Below are 20,175 nucleotides of genomic sequence, written 5' to 3' on the forward strand. Positions count from 1 at the left end.
TGTTGTGCATGGCAGGTTTATCAAAATAGAATGTGGTGAAGAACTCATGTGTGAGTTCAAGGAAAGAGGGCAAGCGCAAGAGGAAAAAAGTGTCCCAGCCAATAGCAGAAATTAGAGAACGTACCTGGGAATGGAGTCTCAGTGCTCCAAGGGTGGCATGGTGGATATACTTACCTGGGTGATATGGTAGGGATGAAATTTTAAGCAGCCTGGTGCGCTAAGAAATTTTGTTGAATGTCAGTGATTTGACGATGTGATCAGGGTACGCTGGCCTGGGCAAATCGCTGGGCAAATTGCTGGGCATATCACTGAGTGTGTCGCTTGGTAAGTCTGTGGGCGCATCAGTGGGCACATCAGTGGGCACACCGCTAGGCATAGCGTTTGGCACATTGCTGGGCGCATCAGTGGGCATATCACTAGGCATAGCGCTTAGCAAATTGCTGGTGAAATCACTGGGCGTACTAGTGGGCGCGTCAGTGGGCAAATTGCTGGGCACTTCAGTGGGTGCATCACCTTCCTCATGTCTTGCGGGATGTGTAGCAATGGTGGTTTCTGGTTCTGGCTCTGATATCGGCGGTGGAGGTGGTGTCGGCGTTCTTGGCCGTTTCCTTTGCCGGTGATATGTCTGGACGGCCGGTGAGTCGGTGCGTCCTGTCTCTGTTCCAGTGGCCGGTGGTGTTTCAGTGCTGGTGGTGGCTGGTGGAGGGGTGTCCCGCGCTTCGTCATCACTGTCGGAGGGGATGGGCCTCGGCAGCCCTAGTTTCTTCCACATGAACGGTCCGCCGGTGGCCTTCATCTTGATTCGGACCATGGTGGTCTTGAGTTTGCCGGTGGGTGAGTGGTGGGTCGGAGAGGAGAGATCTTGAAGAAGAAGAGATAAAAACAGTAAATTGCGTAAAAAGTAAAAATAAAAGAAAAGACTACTTAAAGTGATTTGGGTATGTGAACTGCCCTGATCATTTAATGCTGGCCCTCTAGATTCTTGACAGGGTGATTTGACCAGTGATTTGGGTAAGCAGTGGGCAAATCACTTGGCTAGACCGCTTCTCCTTTGCAGTTGCTGGGCTGGTACTGTTCACGCCCTTTTCTGATGATGTGCTTGATTTTGCGATTGGACCGGTGATCTTGGTCAAATTATCTGGGCAATTGGGCAAATCACTGCCCCGATCACTTGTGACTATGGTATATTCAGTCGATTTGCCCAGCGATTTGGGCAAGCAGTGGGCAAATCACTGGGCAAATCACTACATCTGGGCTGCCTCCCAGTAGCGCCCTGTTTTCTGTCTTGGGCTGGACTTCAGTGTCTTGCTCAGCAGTCTTGGAAAGGGGGATCCAAGGGAACCTCCTCCACAACATGGACAGTAAAACCTTCATAGAATCTCTTCAAACGATGCCCATTAACTTTGAAAACTTTGCTTGTTTGTGGACTCCGTATGTCAACAGCTCCATGTGGATAAACATGCTCAACCAAGAATGGCCCAATCCACCTAGACCGAAGCTTTCCAGGGAATAATTTAAACCTGGAATCAAAAAGTAAGACCTTATCACCAACCTGGAAGTGTTTTCTGGAGATATTTTTGTCATGGAAGGCTTTGGTCTTTGCTTTGTAATCCCACGAAGCTTCATATGCATCACGCCGAATCTCTTCAAGCTCTTGTATTTGCAATTTTCTGTGAACTCCAGTCTCTTTTTCATCAAGATTGCAGCTCTTCACAGCCCAATAGGCTTTATGTTCAAGTTCCACAGGTAGGTGGCATGCTTTCCCATAAATCAGCCTATATGGAGACATCCCAATTGGAGTTTTATATGCTGTTCTATATGCCCATAAGGCATCATTGAGGCGTGTACTCCAGTCCTTGCGATTTGGGCAGACCGTTTTCTCCAAGATGGACTTGATCTCCCTATTTGACACTTCAGCCAGCCCATTTGTTTGAGGGTGATAGGCAGTAGAGGTTCTATGGATGACATGGTGCTTCTTGAGGAGAGTTTCCACTACCTTGTTGCAAAAATGGGTGCCTCGGTCACTGATTATAGCCTTGGGCAGTCCAAATCTTGAGAAAATGTGGGACTTTACAAAATCACATATTGTTTTTGCATCATCAGCCCTTGTTGCCTTGGCCTCAATCCACTTGGACACATAATCCACAGCAAGAATTATGTAGGTGTTGCCAAAGGAAGGTGGGAATGGTCCCATGAAGTCAATGCCCCATATGTCAAAGATTTCACACACCATGATGGGTGCTTGTGGCATTTCACTTCTTTTGCCAAGGTTTCCTGTTTGTTGGCATCTTGCACATGACCTACAAAATAAATAAGCATCTCTAAATATGTTAGGCCAAAATAACCCACTTTCAAGAACCTTCAAAGCTGTCTTGCGTGGCCCAAAGTGACCTCCACAGCTGTAAGAGTGGCAGAAAGTTAGGACAGATGTGATCTCATGATTTGGGATGCATCTCCTTATGACTTGGTCTGCACAATGCTTCCATAGGTAAGGCTCATCCCACACATAATACCTTGCTTCTTTCTTGATCTTGTCTCTTATGTGTTTGGGCAAATCAGTGGGCAAATCACCTATGGCAAGGAAATTAACAATATCAGCATACCATGGTTCCTCTTCTTGGACAGCAAAGAGGTGCTCATCAGGGAAGGTCTCATTGATGGGGCATGTCTCCATCTCGGTCAGAATTCTGCTGAGGTAATCAGCCACAAGGTTCTCCTTGCCTTTCTTGTCACGGATCTCCAAGTCAAACTCTTGTAACAGCTATATCCATCTCACCAGCCTTGGTTTGGACTCCTTTTTCTTGATTAAATACCTTAGTGCAACATGATCTGAGTATATAATCACCTTTGTCCCAAGTAGATAGGGTCTGAACTTCTCCAATGCAAACACAATAGCCAGCAACTCTTTTTCCGTGGTGGAATAATTGCATTGTGCAGCATCTAGGGTGCGTGAGGCATAGTGAATGACATGAGGAGAATTACCTATACGCTGTCCCAATACTGCACCTATAGCAAAGTTGCTGGCATCACACATGATCTCAAATGGAAGGGTCCAATCAGGTGGCTGGATGACTGGGGCAGAAATTAGCAGTGATTTGATCAAATCAAAAGCTGATTTGCAGCTGTCATCAAAGTTGAAGGGCACATCCTGCTGTAACAACCTGCAAAGAGGCTGAGTTATTTTAGAAAAATCCTTGATAAACCTCCTGTAAAAACCAGCATGTCCAAGGAATGATCTAATCTCCCTAATGCTGGTTGGGTAGGGCAGATTTTTGATGGTGTCAATTTTGGCTTTGTCCACCTCAATCCCTTTTGCTGAAACAATATGGCCTAAGATTAAGCCATGGCTGACCATGAAGTGGCATTTTTCGTAGTTGAGAACTAGATTTGTCTCCAAGCATCTTTGAAGTATTTTCTCCAAGTTGGCAAGGCATTCATGGAATGAGTTGCCATACACCATAAAGTCATCCATGAAGACTTCAATGATCTTCTCCACATAGTCAGAAAAAATGCTCATCATGCACCTTTGGAAAGTGGCTGGTGCATTACAAAGATCGAAGGGCATCCTCCTAAATGCGAATGTGCCAAATGGGCATGTGAAAGTGGTCTTCTCTTGGTCTTCAGGTGCAACGGGGATTTGATAAAACCCCGAATATCCATCTAGGAGGCAGTAATGACTCTTTCCAGCAAGTCTCTCAAGCATTTGGTCCATGAAGGGCAAGGGAAAGTGGTCCTTCCTTGTGGCTGTGTTGAGCTTCCTGTAGTCCATGCAAACTCTCCACCCATTTTGTACACGAGTGGGTACTAGCTCTCCTTCAGAATTAGGGACAATGGTAATCCCGGTCTTCTTTGGTACCACATGGATGGGACTCACCCATTTACTGTCAGAAATGGGGTAGATTACCCCAATATCTAGGACCTTCACAATCTCCTTCTTTACAACCTCCATCATCGGTGGGTTCAGCCTTCTTTGTGCCTCACGAACAGGTTTGCACTCATCCTCCATAAGTATCCGATGCATGCACGTTGAGGGTGAGATACCCTTTATGTCCTCCAATGTCCACCCAATTGCCTTCTTGTGTTTTCTCAACATATCCAGGAGCTTTTCCTCTTCTTCTTGGCTGAGCTGGTTGGAGATGATTACTGGAAGTGTATTTCCAGCTCCCAAGTAGGCATATTTGAGGTGGTTAGGCAAGGGTTTCAGTTCTGGTGCATTTTCTGTCTGCTGGTTTTCTGTCTGCCTGCTGTCTGATTTGAGCAGATTTTCTGGTGTTCTGGGCAAATCACCCACATCCAGCAAGTTACAACAGTCTGCTGTTTTGTCTGCTTCAGAGATGTTGCTGTCCACTTCTCCTCTCCTGCAAAGACTTTCATAAAGTAAGTTTTCTTGATCAAAATCAAAAACTTATTGACTTAAATTATCAATAACATCAAGGCCATAAACAGGAGAAACATCATTGGGGAATTTCATGGCATCATAAACATTAAATTTGATAACTTCCCCTTCAAACTCCATAGTCAATGTGCCATCATGCACATCAATTTTTGTTCTTGCTGTGCTCAAGAATGGTCTCCCAAGTAAGATATCAGAGGTGGTGTTGCTCTTGTCTTCCTCCATGTCAATAACATAAAAATCTGCTGGAAAGACTAATTGGTCCACTTGCACCAACACATCTTCTAGCACTCCCTTGGGGTAGACAATGGATCGGTCAGCTAATTGGATCACAATGCTGGTGCCCTTGAGTGTACCTGCATTCAACAAGTTAAAAATAGAAAGAGGCATGACATTTATTGAAGCTCCAAGGTCACACATGGCCTTCTTTATTCCCACATTGCCTATTTTGCATGAAACCGCAAACATTCCTCTATCCTTGCATTTGACTGGTAGTTTCCTTTGGATGACAGCTGAAACACACTCCCCCACACTTACCTTTTCATGTTCAGCAAGTTTCCTCCTATTGGTGCATAGCTCTTTGAGAAATTTAGCATACCTTGGTATTTGTTTCACAGCATCAAGTAGGGGAATGTTAATTTCCACTTTGCGAAGTGTCTCTAATATCTCTTTTTCCTCTTTCTCCTTTTGGGACCTTGCAAATCTTTTTGGGAAGGGAGGTGGTACCTTGAATTTCTCCATAGGTTGCTGTTTCTGCTTTTGACTTGATTCTGCCTGGTCTGTTGATTTGGGCAAATCACTTCCTGCCTTCTCTGGAGAATTGGTCAAATCACTGCTGGACAGCTTAGTTTGCCCAGCGATCGGGTCAGTTCCTATCAGTGAACTGGGCAAATCACTGCTCTGATCACTTTCTGGCAGAATTTCTTCCATGGTCTGTTTTTACAATTTTTCAGCCCTATTGTCTTGCAACTCCTTTCCACTCCTCAATGTGATGGCACTAGCATTTTGCCTTGGATTTATCTCAGTTTGGGAAGGTAGCTTCCCTTGAGATTCAATTTTGTTCAAGGATGAAGCCATTTGCCCCATTTGTTTCTCAAGATTCTGCACAGTATTTGTCAAATTTTTCACAATCTCTTCAAGAGATGCATTGGAATTCTGAGGTGCAGCTTGAGCTTGATTCCTTTGCTGGTAGCTTGGATATTGATTTCCCCTTGCATAACTGAAATTTGGATGGTCCCTCCAACCTGGATTATAAGTACTAGAATAGGGATCATACCTTCTTTGCCCATTGAAACCTCCAACAGCATTAACTTGCTGGTCCTCCTCTTGAAGGGAAGGACATAGATCGGTTGGGTGATTGTTGGCACATATTCCACATGTCTTGGGCTGCTGAATCTGCTGGACTTGTTGGGTTTGACTCACAACAAGGCTACGGACAGCATTGGTGAGTTCAGAAAGTTGGGATGATAAAGTGGAATTACTCACCTCATTTACATTCCTTGTTGGCAGCTCTTGGTCTCCAAATTGTTGAGAAGTTGCAGCCATGGAGGAAATTAAGTCCCTCATCTCTCGAGGTGATTTTTTTTCAATTGTTCCTCCACAGGCTGCGTCAATAAATTTTCTCTCTGAGGGTAGCAAACCTCCATAGAAGTACTCAATGAGAGATTGGTCAGAAATATCATGCCGAGGGCAGCTTGTGCACAACTTTTTGAACCTCTCCCAGTACTCATACAAGCCTTCAGAGTGCTTTTGCTTTATGCCACTTATTTCCCGACGGATGCCTATGGCTTTTGAGGTTGGAAAGAATTTTCTCAAGAATGCTCTTACCATATCAGCCCATGATGTGATGGATCCGGGTGGCAAGTAGAATAGCCATTCTTTGGCATAGTCTTCAAGGGAGAAAGGGAAGGCTCTAAGCTTGATATCGTCTTCTGGAATGCCTTGGGGTCTCATGGTTGAGCACACAACGTGGAATGCCTTCAAATGCTTGTGAGGATCTTCATTCTCTAGGCCTCTGAATTTAGGAAGGAGATGAATCAGACCTGTCCTTAGCTCGAATGGTGCTGTCAATAGGGGATATTCAATGCATAAGGGTGCTTGATCTCCTGCTGGTTCAGCTAACTCTCCAAGAGTTCTCTCCCGTGGCTGTGGTGCTTGGATGGGCACGTTTCTTGCTTGATTTTCAGCTTCTACATGTGCAGCAGGTGGTGCTGCCATTGCTGGATTTTCTGCCATGACCAGAAATTCGGTTTCTGGTAAAAATTCTGCTGTAGCAGGTGCGGTGGTGGAAGTTTCTGCTGGTGCAGAAATTTCTTCAGCAGGGGCAGTAGGTGGTCTGTGAGATGGTGTTGTTGATGAAGATGGTCTTGAGGCTTGGTTCCTCAAATTTGCTTGCTTCCTTAAGCTCTTGGCAGTTTTTTCAATCTCTGGGTCGTAAAGAAGACTGTCTTTACGGCCAGACCTGGTCATAAAGGGAAAATATGTTAGTTAGATCAATTCCCCGGCAACGGCGCCAATTTTTGATAGGCGGTTGTCGAAGCCGTCAAAAATAAACCTATTAAACAATCAACAATAAACTTGTAGATAGTGGCAATAGGGTCGAACCACAGGGAATTGACACCAATGATTTTCCTAATAATGACTAGGTCAAGTAAATAACAAGTAATTAAAAGAGGGGGGTTTTGATTTGATGATTAAAATTAAATAGCAAAAGAAAGCAATAATTTAAATAGATGAGAATTTCAATGAGAAAGAGATTCTAGCTGAAGTGTGAGTCTAATTCAGTTTGTTCAGAATTGATCATTGATTATTAAAGACTCCTATTTGATTTCAATAAATCAGTTTTGGTTGTGGAAGACGCTTCTCACAATCCAAATTCTTCCTTAGTTCTAGTTTGATTAGGAAACGTTCGCTAATCAAACACTAATCAACAAGTTGCCAAGGAACGTCCTTGGGGCATTGTAGCATCGAACAACTGTTGACTGCATTAAGACTTAGAAAAACCCAATTCTATCCTTGCCAACCGCGTGGTCAAGTTTAGATTATGCAACTTGATTAAATGTGTATTTGAACAACCTAAGCAATTACGGACCTAAATCATTCAAACAATATTACTTAAGCAATTTAAAAGCAATAGGCCCTTATTGATTCTAAAAGCAAAGTAATAATTATGGAAAAGATCAGATTGCATAAATATTGAAACAAACAAGAGTTCAACAATGGAGTATTAAACCTCCCAATTCATCACAAATCTGAATATTCTCAACTTCAACTAGAAAAGGATGAAACTAGCCACTCATGGTGGGCAAAATACACAAAAGAAAGAAGAGAAAAAGGGAAGAAGCTGCAGAATTTCTGGAGAGTTTCTGACGAGTTGAGTTGCTGATCAGAAGATGGCTTGCTGGTTTGGAGGCTCTCCTTTTATAGCTGCAGATTTCCATCCATCTAGGGTTTCAAAATCCCTTTTTGATTTGGTGTTTGACTCCTCTTTTGATGTTGAATTTAATTGCAATTGGAATTCCTTGGATGAGAAGTTCTTTTCGTGGCTCTTGGATTTGTATTGATAGTGATTGAGTTGGATTTGGACTTCTGAAAATTCGGATTTCTGTTTTCTGCCCAAATTCCCGCTCTGCTGTCAGTTTCTGTTGTGAAAGTGATTTGCCCGGTGATTTGACCAGTTTCTTCAAGTGATTGGGCAAATCACAGACCCGATCACGTTTCTGCGAGTCAGTTCTCTCTGTCTTCTGCGAGTGATTTGGCCAGTGTCTTCGAGTATCCTGGGCAAATCACTGCCCATATCACTTCTGCCTGTTGCCTCCAGGTTTCTGCCTCAGCTTGATCTGGGCAGATCACTGGGCAAATCACTGACCCAATCACTTTTCTATCAATTTTCTGCACTTTTTCTCCAATTTTCCAATTTCTTCCTTTTATGTAAAAACAAAATAAAAACCATAAATTAAACTAAAAAATGTGTAAATAAGCAATAGAAAAGATAATAAAAATGCGGCTAATTTATGCTTGATCAGATACTTATAAGTCTAGAGTGAAGGTTGGGAATGGCCAATATATTAAAGTTGAAGGCAGTGGTGCTATTACTATTCAAACTCAATTAGATATAAAAGTCATCTCTGATGTTTTATATATACCTAAAATTAGCCAAAATCTTTTGAGTATTGGACAGATGCTGGAGAAAGACTATGCTTTTGAATTCAGAAATCAGAAGTGCACAGTTTTCAATCCTGCTGGAGAAAAAATGTTCTCTGTAACAATGAAAAACAGGAGTTTTTTAATCAATTGGGAGCAAACTGCTGAGCATGCATTTACTACCACCATTTTGAGTAATTCAGACTTGTGGCACAAAAGATTCGGGCATTTCAATCAGAGAAGTTTAATGGAGATGCAACAAAAAGAATTAATTGAGGACATGCCTACAATTAATCACGTTGATCAAATTTGTGAGACATGCCAATTTGGAAAACAAGCAAGGTTGCCGTTTCCGAAAAATCAAGCTTTAAGAGCCACTCAAAAACTTCACCTCATTCACACGGATGTGTGTGGGCCCATGAAAATTGCTTCCCTTAGTGGTAACAATTACTTTATTCTTTTTATTGATGATTATACCAGGTTGTGTTGGGTATATTTTATCAAATTTAAAAGTGAAGTTTTTACTGTTTTTAAAGAATTCAAGGCTCTTGTGGAAAATCAATGTAATCTCACAATTAAAATCTTGAGATCTGATAATGGGGCTGAATACAGTTCAAGCCAATTTGTTGATTTTTGCAAAGCAACTGGTATTGAACATCAGTTCACTGTCCCATACACACCGCAGCAGAACGGTGTATCTGAAAGGAAGAACAGAACGGTGATGGAAATGGCTAGGTGTCTTTTAAAGGAGAAAGAAATGCCAAATAAGTTTTGGGCAGAGGCTGTTAACACCTCAGTTTATCTGCTTAATTGACTTCCAACAAGAGCTTTAGTGAACAAGACACCATATGAAGCTTGATTTGGAGTTAAACCTTCTGTTAGCCATATTCGAATATTTGGGAGCATTTGTTTTTATCAAGTGCCTAAACCTAAGAGGAGCAAGCTGGATTGTAAAGCTCAGAAAGGCATTTTTATTGGTTATGGGACATCAACAAAAGGTTACCGTATTTTCTGTTTACAGACAGAAAAAATTAGTGTCTAGGGATGTGAAATTTGATGAAGCGGCATTTTTTGATTGGAAAAATCTAAACCCACTGCAACATGATTTTTTCTTAAAAAATTCCTTAGATAATCAATCCCATAATGATGATTTGACTGCTGATTTTTTCTCTAACGATAATGTGGATGATCTTCCTGTGAGAGGTGTCAGGTCTTTGGCAGACATCTATCAAAGTTGTAATGCAGCAGTTCTCATCGAACCTTATGGCTATGAAGAAGCTCATAAGTCTTTAGCATGGAGGAGTGCAATGGATGAAGAGCTACAGATGATTAACAAAAATGAAACATGGCAATTGGTAGAGAGACCGAAAGACCGCAGAGTTATCGGAGTCAAATGGGTTTTTAAGACAAAGCTCAATCCTGATGGTTCAATCAGTAAACACAAAGCCAGATTGGTTGTGAAGGGTTATGCCCAACAATATGGTGTGGACTACCAGGAAACATTTGCTCCTGTGGCAAGGTATGACACAATCAGACTCATTATTGCTCTTGCGGCACATAATTCATGGCAGATTCATCAACTCGATGTTAAATCTGCTTTCTTGAATGGTTTTCTTGTTGAGGAAATTTTCATTGAACAACCTGATGGGTATTTAGTTCATGGTAAAGAAGATCATGTTTATCTTTTAAAGAAGGCTTTGTATGGCTTAAAACAAGCCCCACGGGCTTGGTACGACAGGTTGGACAGTTATCTTCTCCAACTTGATTTTTACAGAAGTCAGAGTGAAGCAACCTTGTATGTAAAATCATGTGGAGAAAATTCCTTAATTGTTTCAATTTATGTTGACGATATGCTTGTAACAGGAAGTAATTTTGAACTAATTCAACAGTTCAAAGATGAAATGAGGTGTTGCTTTGAGATGACTGATCTTGGCATCATGAAGTATTTTCTCGGTATGGAAGTAACACAGCTTAGTTGTGGAATTTTCATATGTCAACAAAAATATGCTTCTGATGTTTTAAGAAGGTTCAAAATGGAGGAGTGCAAACCTGTTGGTACACCTATGGCCACAAATCTAAAACTTAGCAAAGATGATGATACTAGTAAAGTGGATGGAAGCATGTACAGAAGTTTGGTGGGTAGTCTTCTATATCTTACAGCAAGCAGACCTGACATATTGTTTGTTGTAAATGTATTTTCCAGGTTTATGAGTTCTCCTAAAGAAACCCATTTCTCAGCTACTAAAAGGGTGTTGAGGTACATTAAAGGTACTGCTGACCTTGGAATTTTCTTTCCTAAGTCAGCTAATGAAAGTTTGAGTTTAATTGGTTATTCCGATAGCGATTGGGGAGGTTGTGTTGATGATTCAAGAAGTACCACAGGGTATCTATTCTCTTTAGGGGCTGGATATTTCACTTGGAGTTCAAAAAAATAAGAGACTACGGCTCAATCTACGGCAGAAGCATAGTACATTGCTGCTGCCTCTGCTGTAAATCATGCTATCTGGTTAAGGAAGTTGCTGGAAGATTTGGGGTTTGAGTAAACTGAACCCACCAGAATTATGTGTGATAATATGTCTGCTGTTTCGATGGCGAAAAATCCGGTTTTTCATGGGCGAACCAAGCATATCAAGATTAAGTTTCATTTTCTTAGAGAAGTACAACAATCTAATGAAGTGTTACTTGTTCATTGCTCATCTGAAGAACAATTGTCTGATATATTCACAAAGTCCTTGCCAAAAGAAAGATTTGAAGCTCTGAGGAAAAACATAGGAGTTTGTCATCAAAATGCCATGGAGGAGTGTTGAAGTACTGGCATTTTGACTACAACAACTAATTTGAATTTCAAATTAGATATGTTTATTATTTTTTTAATAACATAGCTGGAATTCTAGATTTCCAGCATTAGAATCTCAACTTTATTTTTTTGTTATTTGATTCCTTAATTTTAGAAGAATTTGTTATTTCATCTTGTATAAAACCCCAGTTACAGTGAAAAGTAATATATGGTCTTCCACTCATTTAAAACCTTGTCAATATTATTTTCTGCTGTGACTTTCAATTTGCAGCAGTTCCATTTTATAACAGTTAATAAAGTCCAGTTCCATTGATGTGTAGATTGACAGATTAGGTTCTTCACAGTTATGTTTTCAAGACTTGGAACAATTAGAGAGTTAACAAAAAGTTGACTCACATTTGGTAGCCATGCATCCTTCTACATTGATATGGATTGTCCATTACCCACCCTCTAGCAGCAATCTCTAGATACTAAGGAAATTGCAGTAACAACACTTCGTCAAATGTAGCTTGGGTTGGAATCTAATGAGGCTTGTTGTAGCATATGAGAGTTTGGAAAATATTTGGCTTTATAAATGTTAAAAACCAAAGAGGAGGAATTTTTCAAAAGACACCATACTTGTTTTTCTAGGAGAGCCAAGTTAAAGTCATGAATTCTCTAAAAGTTCAAACATCCTTGATTTTTCTGTTTGCATAATAATTCCCAACATTGCCAACGAATACCTCTACCATCAGTGCCATTCGAGTGCCACCAGAATCTATTCATAGCTCTTTCAGTTTCAAAGTACAATTCCTTTGGGAGGAGATAAACACTTGAGATGTATGAAGCAGCTTGGATTACAACTTTCAGGAGCACCACTTTTCCTGCTCTTATTACTTTATTTGTTCTTTCTTTCTTTCTTTTTTGTTTTTTTACCAAAAATAGAAAGGTGTATTAAAAGAGACAAAAAGCCTAATACATCTGGATCAACCATAGAAGGCTCAAGTACAAAGGTGCCAAACCCAAAATCCCAACCCATTACAGAAAGTAAAGAGGCCTAAAATAAAACCTAACCCTAATCAAATTGGATAGACCCGGTCCAAAGGTGAGCCCGGAGGAACCATGAAGAAACTTCACTCTTCACCTTAGATCCACCAACTCAATGATATAGAAACGCCATGGAGAGCAATTTTTCAAATCATGCAAAAAATGAAATTTATTTTTAAAATCATGCAGGATCCGAAAATATTTTCGGATCCTGTGTGTCAACGAACTGGGTTCGGCAGTCATACTGCCGAACCCAGTAGTTCGCCACCAATGGTGACGAACTTCATGATGTTCGCCACTCATAGTGGCGAACTACATGATGTTCGCCACTATGAGTGGCGAACTTTTTTTGTTCGGCACTTATAGTGCCGAATAAGCCCCGCCGTGCCATGGGAGCAGTCCTGTGGCTTCCAGCGTGGCTTGTTCGGCACCCAAGGTGCCGAACAAGCCACTTAAAGCTGCCCCCCAATGGCCCATGATTGAACAGAAATATGCGCACAGTGATTGAACAGAAATATGCGCAGAGTGATTGAACAGAAATATGCGCAGTGATTGAACAGAAATATGCGCAGTGATTGAACAGAAATATGCGCATAAATGTGAGCAAAAATTCCAATGGCTAGTTCGGCACTGGCAGTGCCGAACTAGCCAATAATTTCAACGGCAAATTCTAACGGCTCGCCCAACGGCTACTTCCGGCCCTCTTTATAAATTATTCCATGGCTCACCCATAGTCTCACACTGCTTTCTGCTCTTTGCTTCCTCTAAAAATTATTCTATAATACACCACTCTATAAATCTCTTTAGCCTATTCCTTTTCGATTTTTCTATAAAATACTTCATCCATTACTCTATAAACTACTCAAAATCTGCATTATATCTCATCAAATTGCGTTCTATAAATTATTTATTCCTCTCTACAAATTTTTCCAAATTATTGTATCTACTCTTATCGATTCGACTACAAAAAAAGAAACACAGGTAAGTTTTAAATATTTTATATTCTAAATTTTTATTTTTTTTAAGTATATAGTAAATTGAGATAAAATTATTTATTAATCTAATTTTTTTTTATCAGATAAATGGTGATTCCTGCATATGCTAATATTCATTGGGATGGTAATATTATAAATAGTTGTAATGGTTACGATTATGATGGAGGTTTTTCAAAGATTATTCCAATGGGTAAACAGATAAGTTTTAATCAACTGGTTGGTAAAATTGCTCGTGCAATTGGAATATCCGGGAATAATGAATTTATAGAGACAATTAGTTTTAGAAAGCCTATAATTGTGGATGGATCATTGAAATTTGAATGTATGGAGATATGGGGTGAAGATGATATATCTAGTATGTTTAATTACTTATATCAAATTGGTGGTATACCTGGCATTGAAATATATGTTAAGATACTTCGTTATGTTGATACTACAAATGAGGATGTTGATATTGGTCCATCTGGAACTGCTGTGGAATCAAATGATGAACCATGTGAAGAGCAAAATGTAGTTGATGAATATGGTTTATCTGATAGTCTTGCAGGGCCGTCAATTAATTTATCTGATGCAGTAGAGAATGAGAATGAGGATGAGGATGAGGACGAAGATGACGATGACGATGATTCATAGATGTCTACTGAGGATGATGATGATGACAATGTTCAGGAGGATCGTGGGAGTGAGTCTCGATATTACAACACACATTTTCCTAATCCTATTATGCCTGTTGTTCATCCTCCTCCATACGCAGAAATAGACTTCGATTTGCTGAGGGTGGATCCTTATGATAGGCCAGAAGGCCGTTCCTTTTGGGATTCTTCTAAAGAGTTTTCAATTGGGATGATATTTTCTTCGAGAGATGCAATGGCTGCGGCTGCAAAAGAATATCATCTAAGACATCATCATCAATTTTGTTATCATGAAACAAGAGAGAAGACTTATTCTATAAAGTGTAAAGACAAAGACAGTGGGTGTGCATGGAGGCTTCGAGCATCCAAGAAAGAAGGAGAGGATGTATGGAAGATTACAAGATATAGTGGACCACACACATGTACGAATCCTCAGGTGACAAAAAACCATAGCCAATTGGATGAAAATTTTATTTGTTCATTTATCTTTGCATTAATTGAACAGCAGCCCGATATAAAAATTGCTGCCCTACAAAATGAAGTGCGTGATAAATATGGATACGAGCCGTCTTATCAGAAAACATGGAAAGCTAAGCAGAAGGCAATTGCAAGGCTTTATGGGGGTTGGGATGAATCATACAGTCGTTTGCGTAGATTCATGACTGCTCTTCATCATTTTTACCCAGAAACAGTATACATGATTGAAGATAATCCACATTGGATAAATGAGCAATTAAATCCGATGTGTCGTGTATTTGACCGTATGTTTTGGGCTTTTAAGCAATCGATTGAGGGATTTAAATATTGCCGACCTGTTATCTCAATCGATGGGACATTCTTATACGGAAAATACACCGGGTGTATACTGTGTGCAACCGCACTTGATGGAAATAATCAACTATTTCCATTAGCTTTTGCCATTGTGGATAAGGAGGACGGGGACAATTGGTCATGGTTTATGGATTGCTTAAGGATCTTTGTAACCAACCGAGAAGATTTGTGTGTAATTTCAGATCGACATGCTGGAATTTTGAAGGCGATGCAGAAAGATTGGTGGCAACCTCTAGCTGGTCATCATCGTTACTGCATCAGACATGTTTTGAGTAATTATAATAAGACATTAAAAAATGTAGCAATAAAGGAAGCGTTGCGCAAGGCAGGTATGTTTCATGTTTCAATACGAAGTATGCATAATTTTAAAAATTTAATGTCACATCTTACTTATGCTAAATTTACTTTTATGAACTTGTCCTTTATATTAGCGAATGAAAATCAGAAAAGAAAGTTTTACGAAGCAATGAACAATATTCGGGAGGTGCACCCTGAATCATACGATTGGGCAATGAAGATAAATTTAGAGAAGTAGACAATATCACACGATGGTGGACAGAGGTATGGCGTGATGACAACAAACATGGTTGAATCCTTGAATGGCATGATGAAAGGATTTAGAGCGTTGCCTATAACGGCAATGGTGGAAAAAATATTTTTCCAGTGTGTTCATTATTTTGATACGCGGAGGACAACCTTTTTGGAGCAACAAAGTAAGGGCTATGTTTTCACTCAGTCTTGCAGTGAAACTCTGCGTGCTAATGCCATTAAGGCCAATGGACATAGAGTTAGACGGTTCAACAGTCAGACCATGGTTTGTGAAATAATTACAACAAATGGTCGGCAAAAACAAGTGGTCAAACTCATGGATCAAACATACACATGTGGCAAATTTCAGGAGATGAGGATACCATGTTCACATGCAATTGCAGCATGCATGTCCCATTCAATTGACTACGAACAGTTTATATCTGAGTATTATAAATTGGATCGTACCATACAATATTACGCGTACACATTCCATCCTCTTGGACACCCTGACTATTGGCCTTAAAAGATGAACTTCCTTATGTACCTGACATTTCTAGAATCAGAAAGAAGGGACGTCCGAGATCTTCTCGAATACGTAATGAGATAGACTGGAGGTCAAACAAAATAAATGAAACCTGGAGAGTCCATTGCTCAATATGTGGCAGGGTGGGGTACAATAAGAAAACATGTATGGGTGGGGCACCAAGTAGATAGATATTGTAAAGAATTCAGTTAAATATATAAATATGAATCACATAGGTGAAAAACTGATTTATTTGCCGATTATGGTTAGCATTAACTACTAGAACAATATGCGGAATTATTTTTATATTTTTTAATTTTTTAGCAAAATCTACCATATTTTATAATTAATTAAAGGGTAATTTATGATTTAGTCCCTGGGTATTGCCATTATTAACAAGTCAGTCCCTGTATTTTCAGAAACCTATTAAAACGTCCTTATGTTTTCTCTCCGTCAACGAAATAGTCCTTCTGTCTATTTTTGCCGTTAAAAATATAGTAAAAGACTAAATTACCCCTAATTATTTTTCTCCTCCTCCTCCTTCCTTTTCTTCTTCATCAATTCTTCTTCCTTTTGCTTCTTCTTCTTCTGCTTCTTCTTCTTCTGCTGCTTCTTCTCCTTTTTCTTCTTCAGCTTCTGTTTTTTCTCCTTCTTCTTCTGCTTCTTCTCCTTTTTCTTCTTTTGCTTCTTTTTCTTCTTTTTCTTTATCTTCTTCTTCTTCTTCTCATTCTTCTCCTTCTTCTTCTTCTTTTTCTTCTTTCTCTCCTTCTTCTTCTTCTTCTCCTTCTTCTTCTTCTTCTCCTTCTTCTTCTTTTTCTTCTTTCTCTTCTTCTTCTTCTTCTTCTTCTTCTTCTTCTTCTTTTTTGGAGGAGGAGGAGGAGGAGGAGGAGGAGGAGGAAGAGGAAAGAAAAGATAGGGACTATTTTGTTGATAAAAAGAAACAATAAGGATGTTTTAATAGATCTGAGAAAAGATAGGGACTATTTCGTTGACAAAAAGAAACAATAAGGACGTTTTAATATATTTCTAAAAATATAGGGAGAGACGATTTCGTTGACAGAAAGAAAACAATGAGGAGGGACTATTTCGTTGACTTAAATAAACGATAAGGATGTTTTAATAGATGTGAGAAAAGATAGAGACTATTTCATTGATGGAAAAAAATAATAAAGACGTTTTAATAGATATGAAAAAATATAAAAATATTTTAATAGATTTTTGAAAATGTAAGGACTAACTTGTTAATAATTACAATATACAAGGACTAAATAAATGATTTTATTTGAGGGTAAAATTGAATTTTAAAAATTTTCTCTCTCCTCCTTTATCTAATTTTAACGGAAAATAGGACGGAAGGACTATTTCGTTGACGGAAATAAAACATAAGGACGTTTTAATAGGTTTCTGAAAATACAGGGACTGACTTGTTAATAATGGCAATACCCAGGGACTAAATTATAAATTACCCATAATTAAATTGTAGTAAGATTGTGAATACTGAGTGGCATATGATTTTAAATAATTAAATTAAATTTTGAATAGTCTTCCGTATTTTAAAACTACTAGTAAATATTGAATGATAATAATAATTTCTCCTTCTACCAAAATGGACCCAAACTGTCTCATTTAAATGTAATTCAATTCCCATTTTCTTTTTCTACCAAAAATCTGGCAGAGTTTTCCCTGAAATATGAGTTTATTTCCACCTGTGAATAGAAATAGCACACTTCTATAAACTTCAACCTTATTTCATACACTTATTCTTACATCAACACAATCTCAACACAATATTTTATACAACACAATCTCAACACAATAATTACATAAATAACACAATCTCAACACAATATTTTATACAACACATTCCCAACACAATATTTACATAAACAACACAATCTCTACACAATATTTACATAAACAACACAATCTCAACACAATATTTTATACAACACATTCCCAACACAATATTTACATAAACAACACAATCTCAACACAATATTTACATAAACAACACAATCTCAACACAATATTTTATACAACACATTCCCAACACAATCTTTACATAAACAACATAATCTCAACACAGTATTTTATACAACACAATCTCAACACAATAATTACATAAATTTATACAACTATGTTACATTCAAAATGTAACATGATATCATCAACAAGCAAATATTTAATTCAGCATTTTCAGATTACACATAATTAAATCAAAAGAAATAATCTCACGCACCATTTTGACATCTGGAACGAACTCAGAAGCACCTTTCTCTAGTTCCCAACAAAAATCTATCATGTATAATTATCACCTGCATTTCCCAGAATAAAAGTGAATCGTAACACTCAATCAATATCTTACAATAGGCTCAACTAATAACACACCAAGAAATTAAACTAATCGTAATGAAAATAATTTAACTAAAATAATTTTTTTTATACATATTCAACTCACAGTCAGTGATGACCATCAGTACCACAGCCTCGATGTCTCCTCTCATGTGGAGCCCGTAAGCGACCTCGCCATGGTCCCGGTGCCAATAACTGTTCAGGATCAAGTTCTTCATGTGCCGGTGCGTTTACGTTTAGATCTTGCACGACAGCAGCAGAAGGATCTGAATGTCCAAACTGACCGACACCACTCGGGCCATATCCTAATCCAGTGTTATATCCCGAAACAATATTCTGTGTACTTCCGCCTGACTTATGAAACTGTCTCGAAGATGACGACTCATACATAGGCTCGGGCGCAAATGCTGAAAACACTGATCCCATTGGCGTGTACGGGACACCATAAGCACCGGGATTAAAGAAAGGCATTGTGTGCGGTCCAGGCGTCCAAATATTGAACTGACTCTGTGAGGGATTAAACATGGAAGGCACCTGAGATGAGCAGGGCACGTTAGATGAACTGGGTGGATCTTCGTGGAATGCTTGCGACCGATGATACTCCATAGGGAGAGGCACTGGATTCACATCCCTACCACCTTGTTCAGCTTGGGTGTGACCCCTTCTTCGGCCTCTACCATGTCCACCAGCCCTACCCCGACTACCACATGCCATAGAATCGGAAATAGGCGGGTCATCTGCGTCATCCATGCTGGGCGGTGCAGCAGGTGCTCGATGTGGAGCTGACAGTTGTGTTTGCCGCCTCTCTTCCATCATACAGAATGAAATAGACTGTATGAGGTCACACATTATAACGACCCGAAAATCGGACCGCTACCGGCGCTAGGATCCAAATGGGCATAAGGCCGCCGGAACCCGTAGCAAGCCTGACATGCATCCTGTAAACCTGATTAATCCCATACATGATCAACAACATACATAAAAATTTGAACTTTTCTTTTACCAAGCTCAACCTGTGCATGCCCATAAACATATACATAAACATAAACATATACATAAACCCCACACTAGAGCTCTCATCAAATGCTCCAATGGGGCATCTCATCATACACAAGCTTGGTGGAACATAAACATCATAAAACATAGATCATGTATACAAAAGGGATCACCATACACATAGGGTCAAGCACAACCTCTAATCCTCAATATCATTTTTACATAACATAATTATTCATAACTTTACATCATTTTACACTTTATCATGTCCACATTCTATCTATTACATATACATGACTTCACCCATCTTGACTTCTCTGTATAGCTCGTACCTGCAACCCTGGGGGATTAGGGAAAGGGGTAAGCTACTAGAGCCCAGTGAACAGAATAATAAAAACATTTAAATCATATGCCATAATGGAATGCAACACATCACAGACAAATCACATCACGAATGGTATTGTCACCAATAGTCCTCTACATTCCAAAGTGCCGGGACGTAGAATGGGTCAACCGGTCTTTCTCTTAAACATATCATAACATAACATTTCCAAGGTGCCGGGACGTAGAATGGGTCAACCGGTCTTTCTCTTACATAGTGCCGGGACGTAGAATGGGTCAACCGGACTTCCATACCATGACATACCGTACCATATCACATCATATCATATGAGGACTAAAAGATCATCCAATAACCAATCCACATCAACATCATAGAATGCAATGCAACATATTCGTGAATTCTAATGCAAACAACTTAAGATATCACATGGCATTCATGATGCGTGAATATGCTCAAAACTTTATAAATTATTCGCTTTAAAACGTAAAGGTTTATTCTACTCACCTCAGCTAGCTCTGACAATGACTGAAGCAGCTGACTCACTGCTGGGGTCCTCGGTTCCTCGGGTCCGAACCTACACAGGTGGACTCAAATGAGGGACCAAACATACTAG

The 20,175-nt window shown here is 39.5% G+C and overlaps 2 protein-coding genes across 2 annotated transcripts; one reads left to right on the forward strand and one right to left on the reverse strand.

Annotated features, from left to right (window-relative positions):
• Positions 1 to 217: 217 nt before the first annotated feature.
• Positions 218 to 772, reverse strand: LOC122723297 (cell surface glycoprotein 1-like). The gene has a single exon (XM_043955085.1). The coding sequence runs from the start codon at positions 770 to 772 to the stop codon at positions 218 to 220; it is 555 nt and encodes a 184-aa protein (XP_043811020.1).
• A 13,215-nt stretch (positions 773 to 13,987) lies between these two features.
• Positions 13,988 to 15,352, forward strand: LOC110611569. Its single transcript, XM_021751957.1, has 2 exons — positions 13,988 to 15,146; positions 15,249 to 15,352. The coding sequence occupies exons 1-2, from the start codon at positions 13,988 to 13,990 to the stop codon at positions 15,350 to 15,352; spliced, it is 1,263 nt and encodes a 420-aa protein (XP_021607649.1).
• Positions 15,353 to 20,175: the final 4,823 nt, after the last annotated feature.

Source organism: Manihot esculenta, chromosome 3 (assembly GCF_001659605.2).
Source record: "Manihot esculenta cultivar AM560-2 chromosome 3, M.esculenta_v8, whole genome shotgun sequence".
In the NCBI taxonomy this organism is placed as follows: Eukaryota; Viridiplantae; Streptophyta; class Magnoliopsida; order Malpighiales; family Euphorbiaceae; genus Manihot; species Manihot esculenta.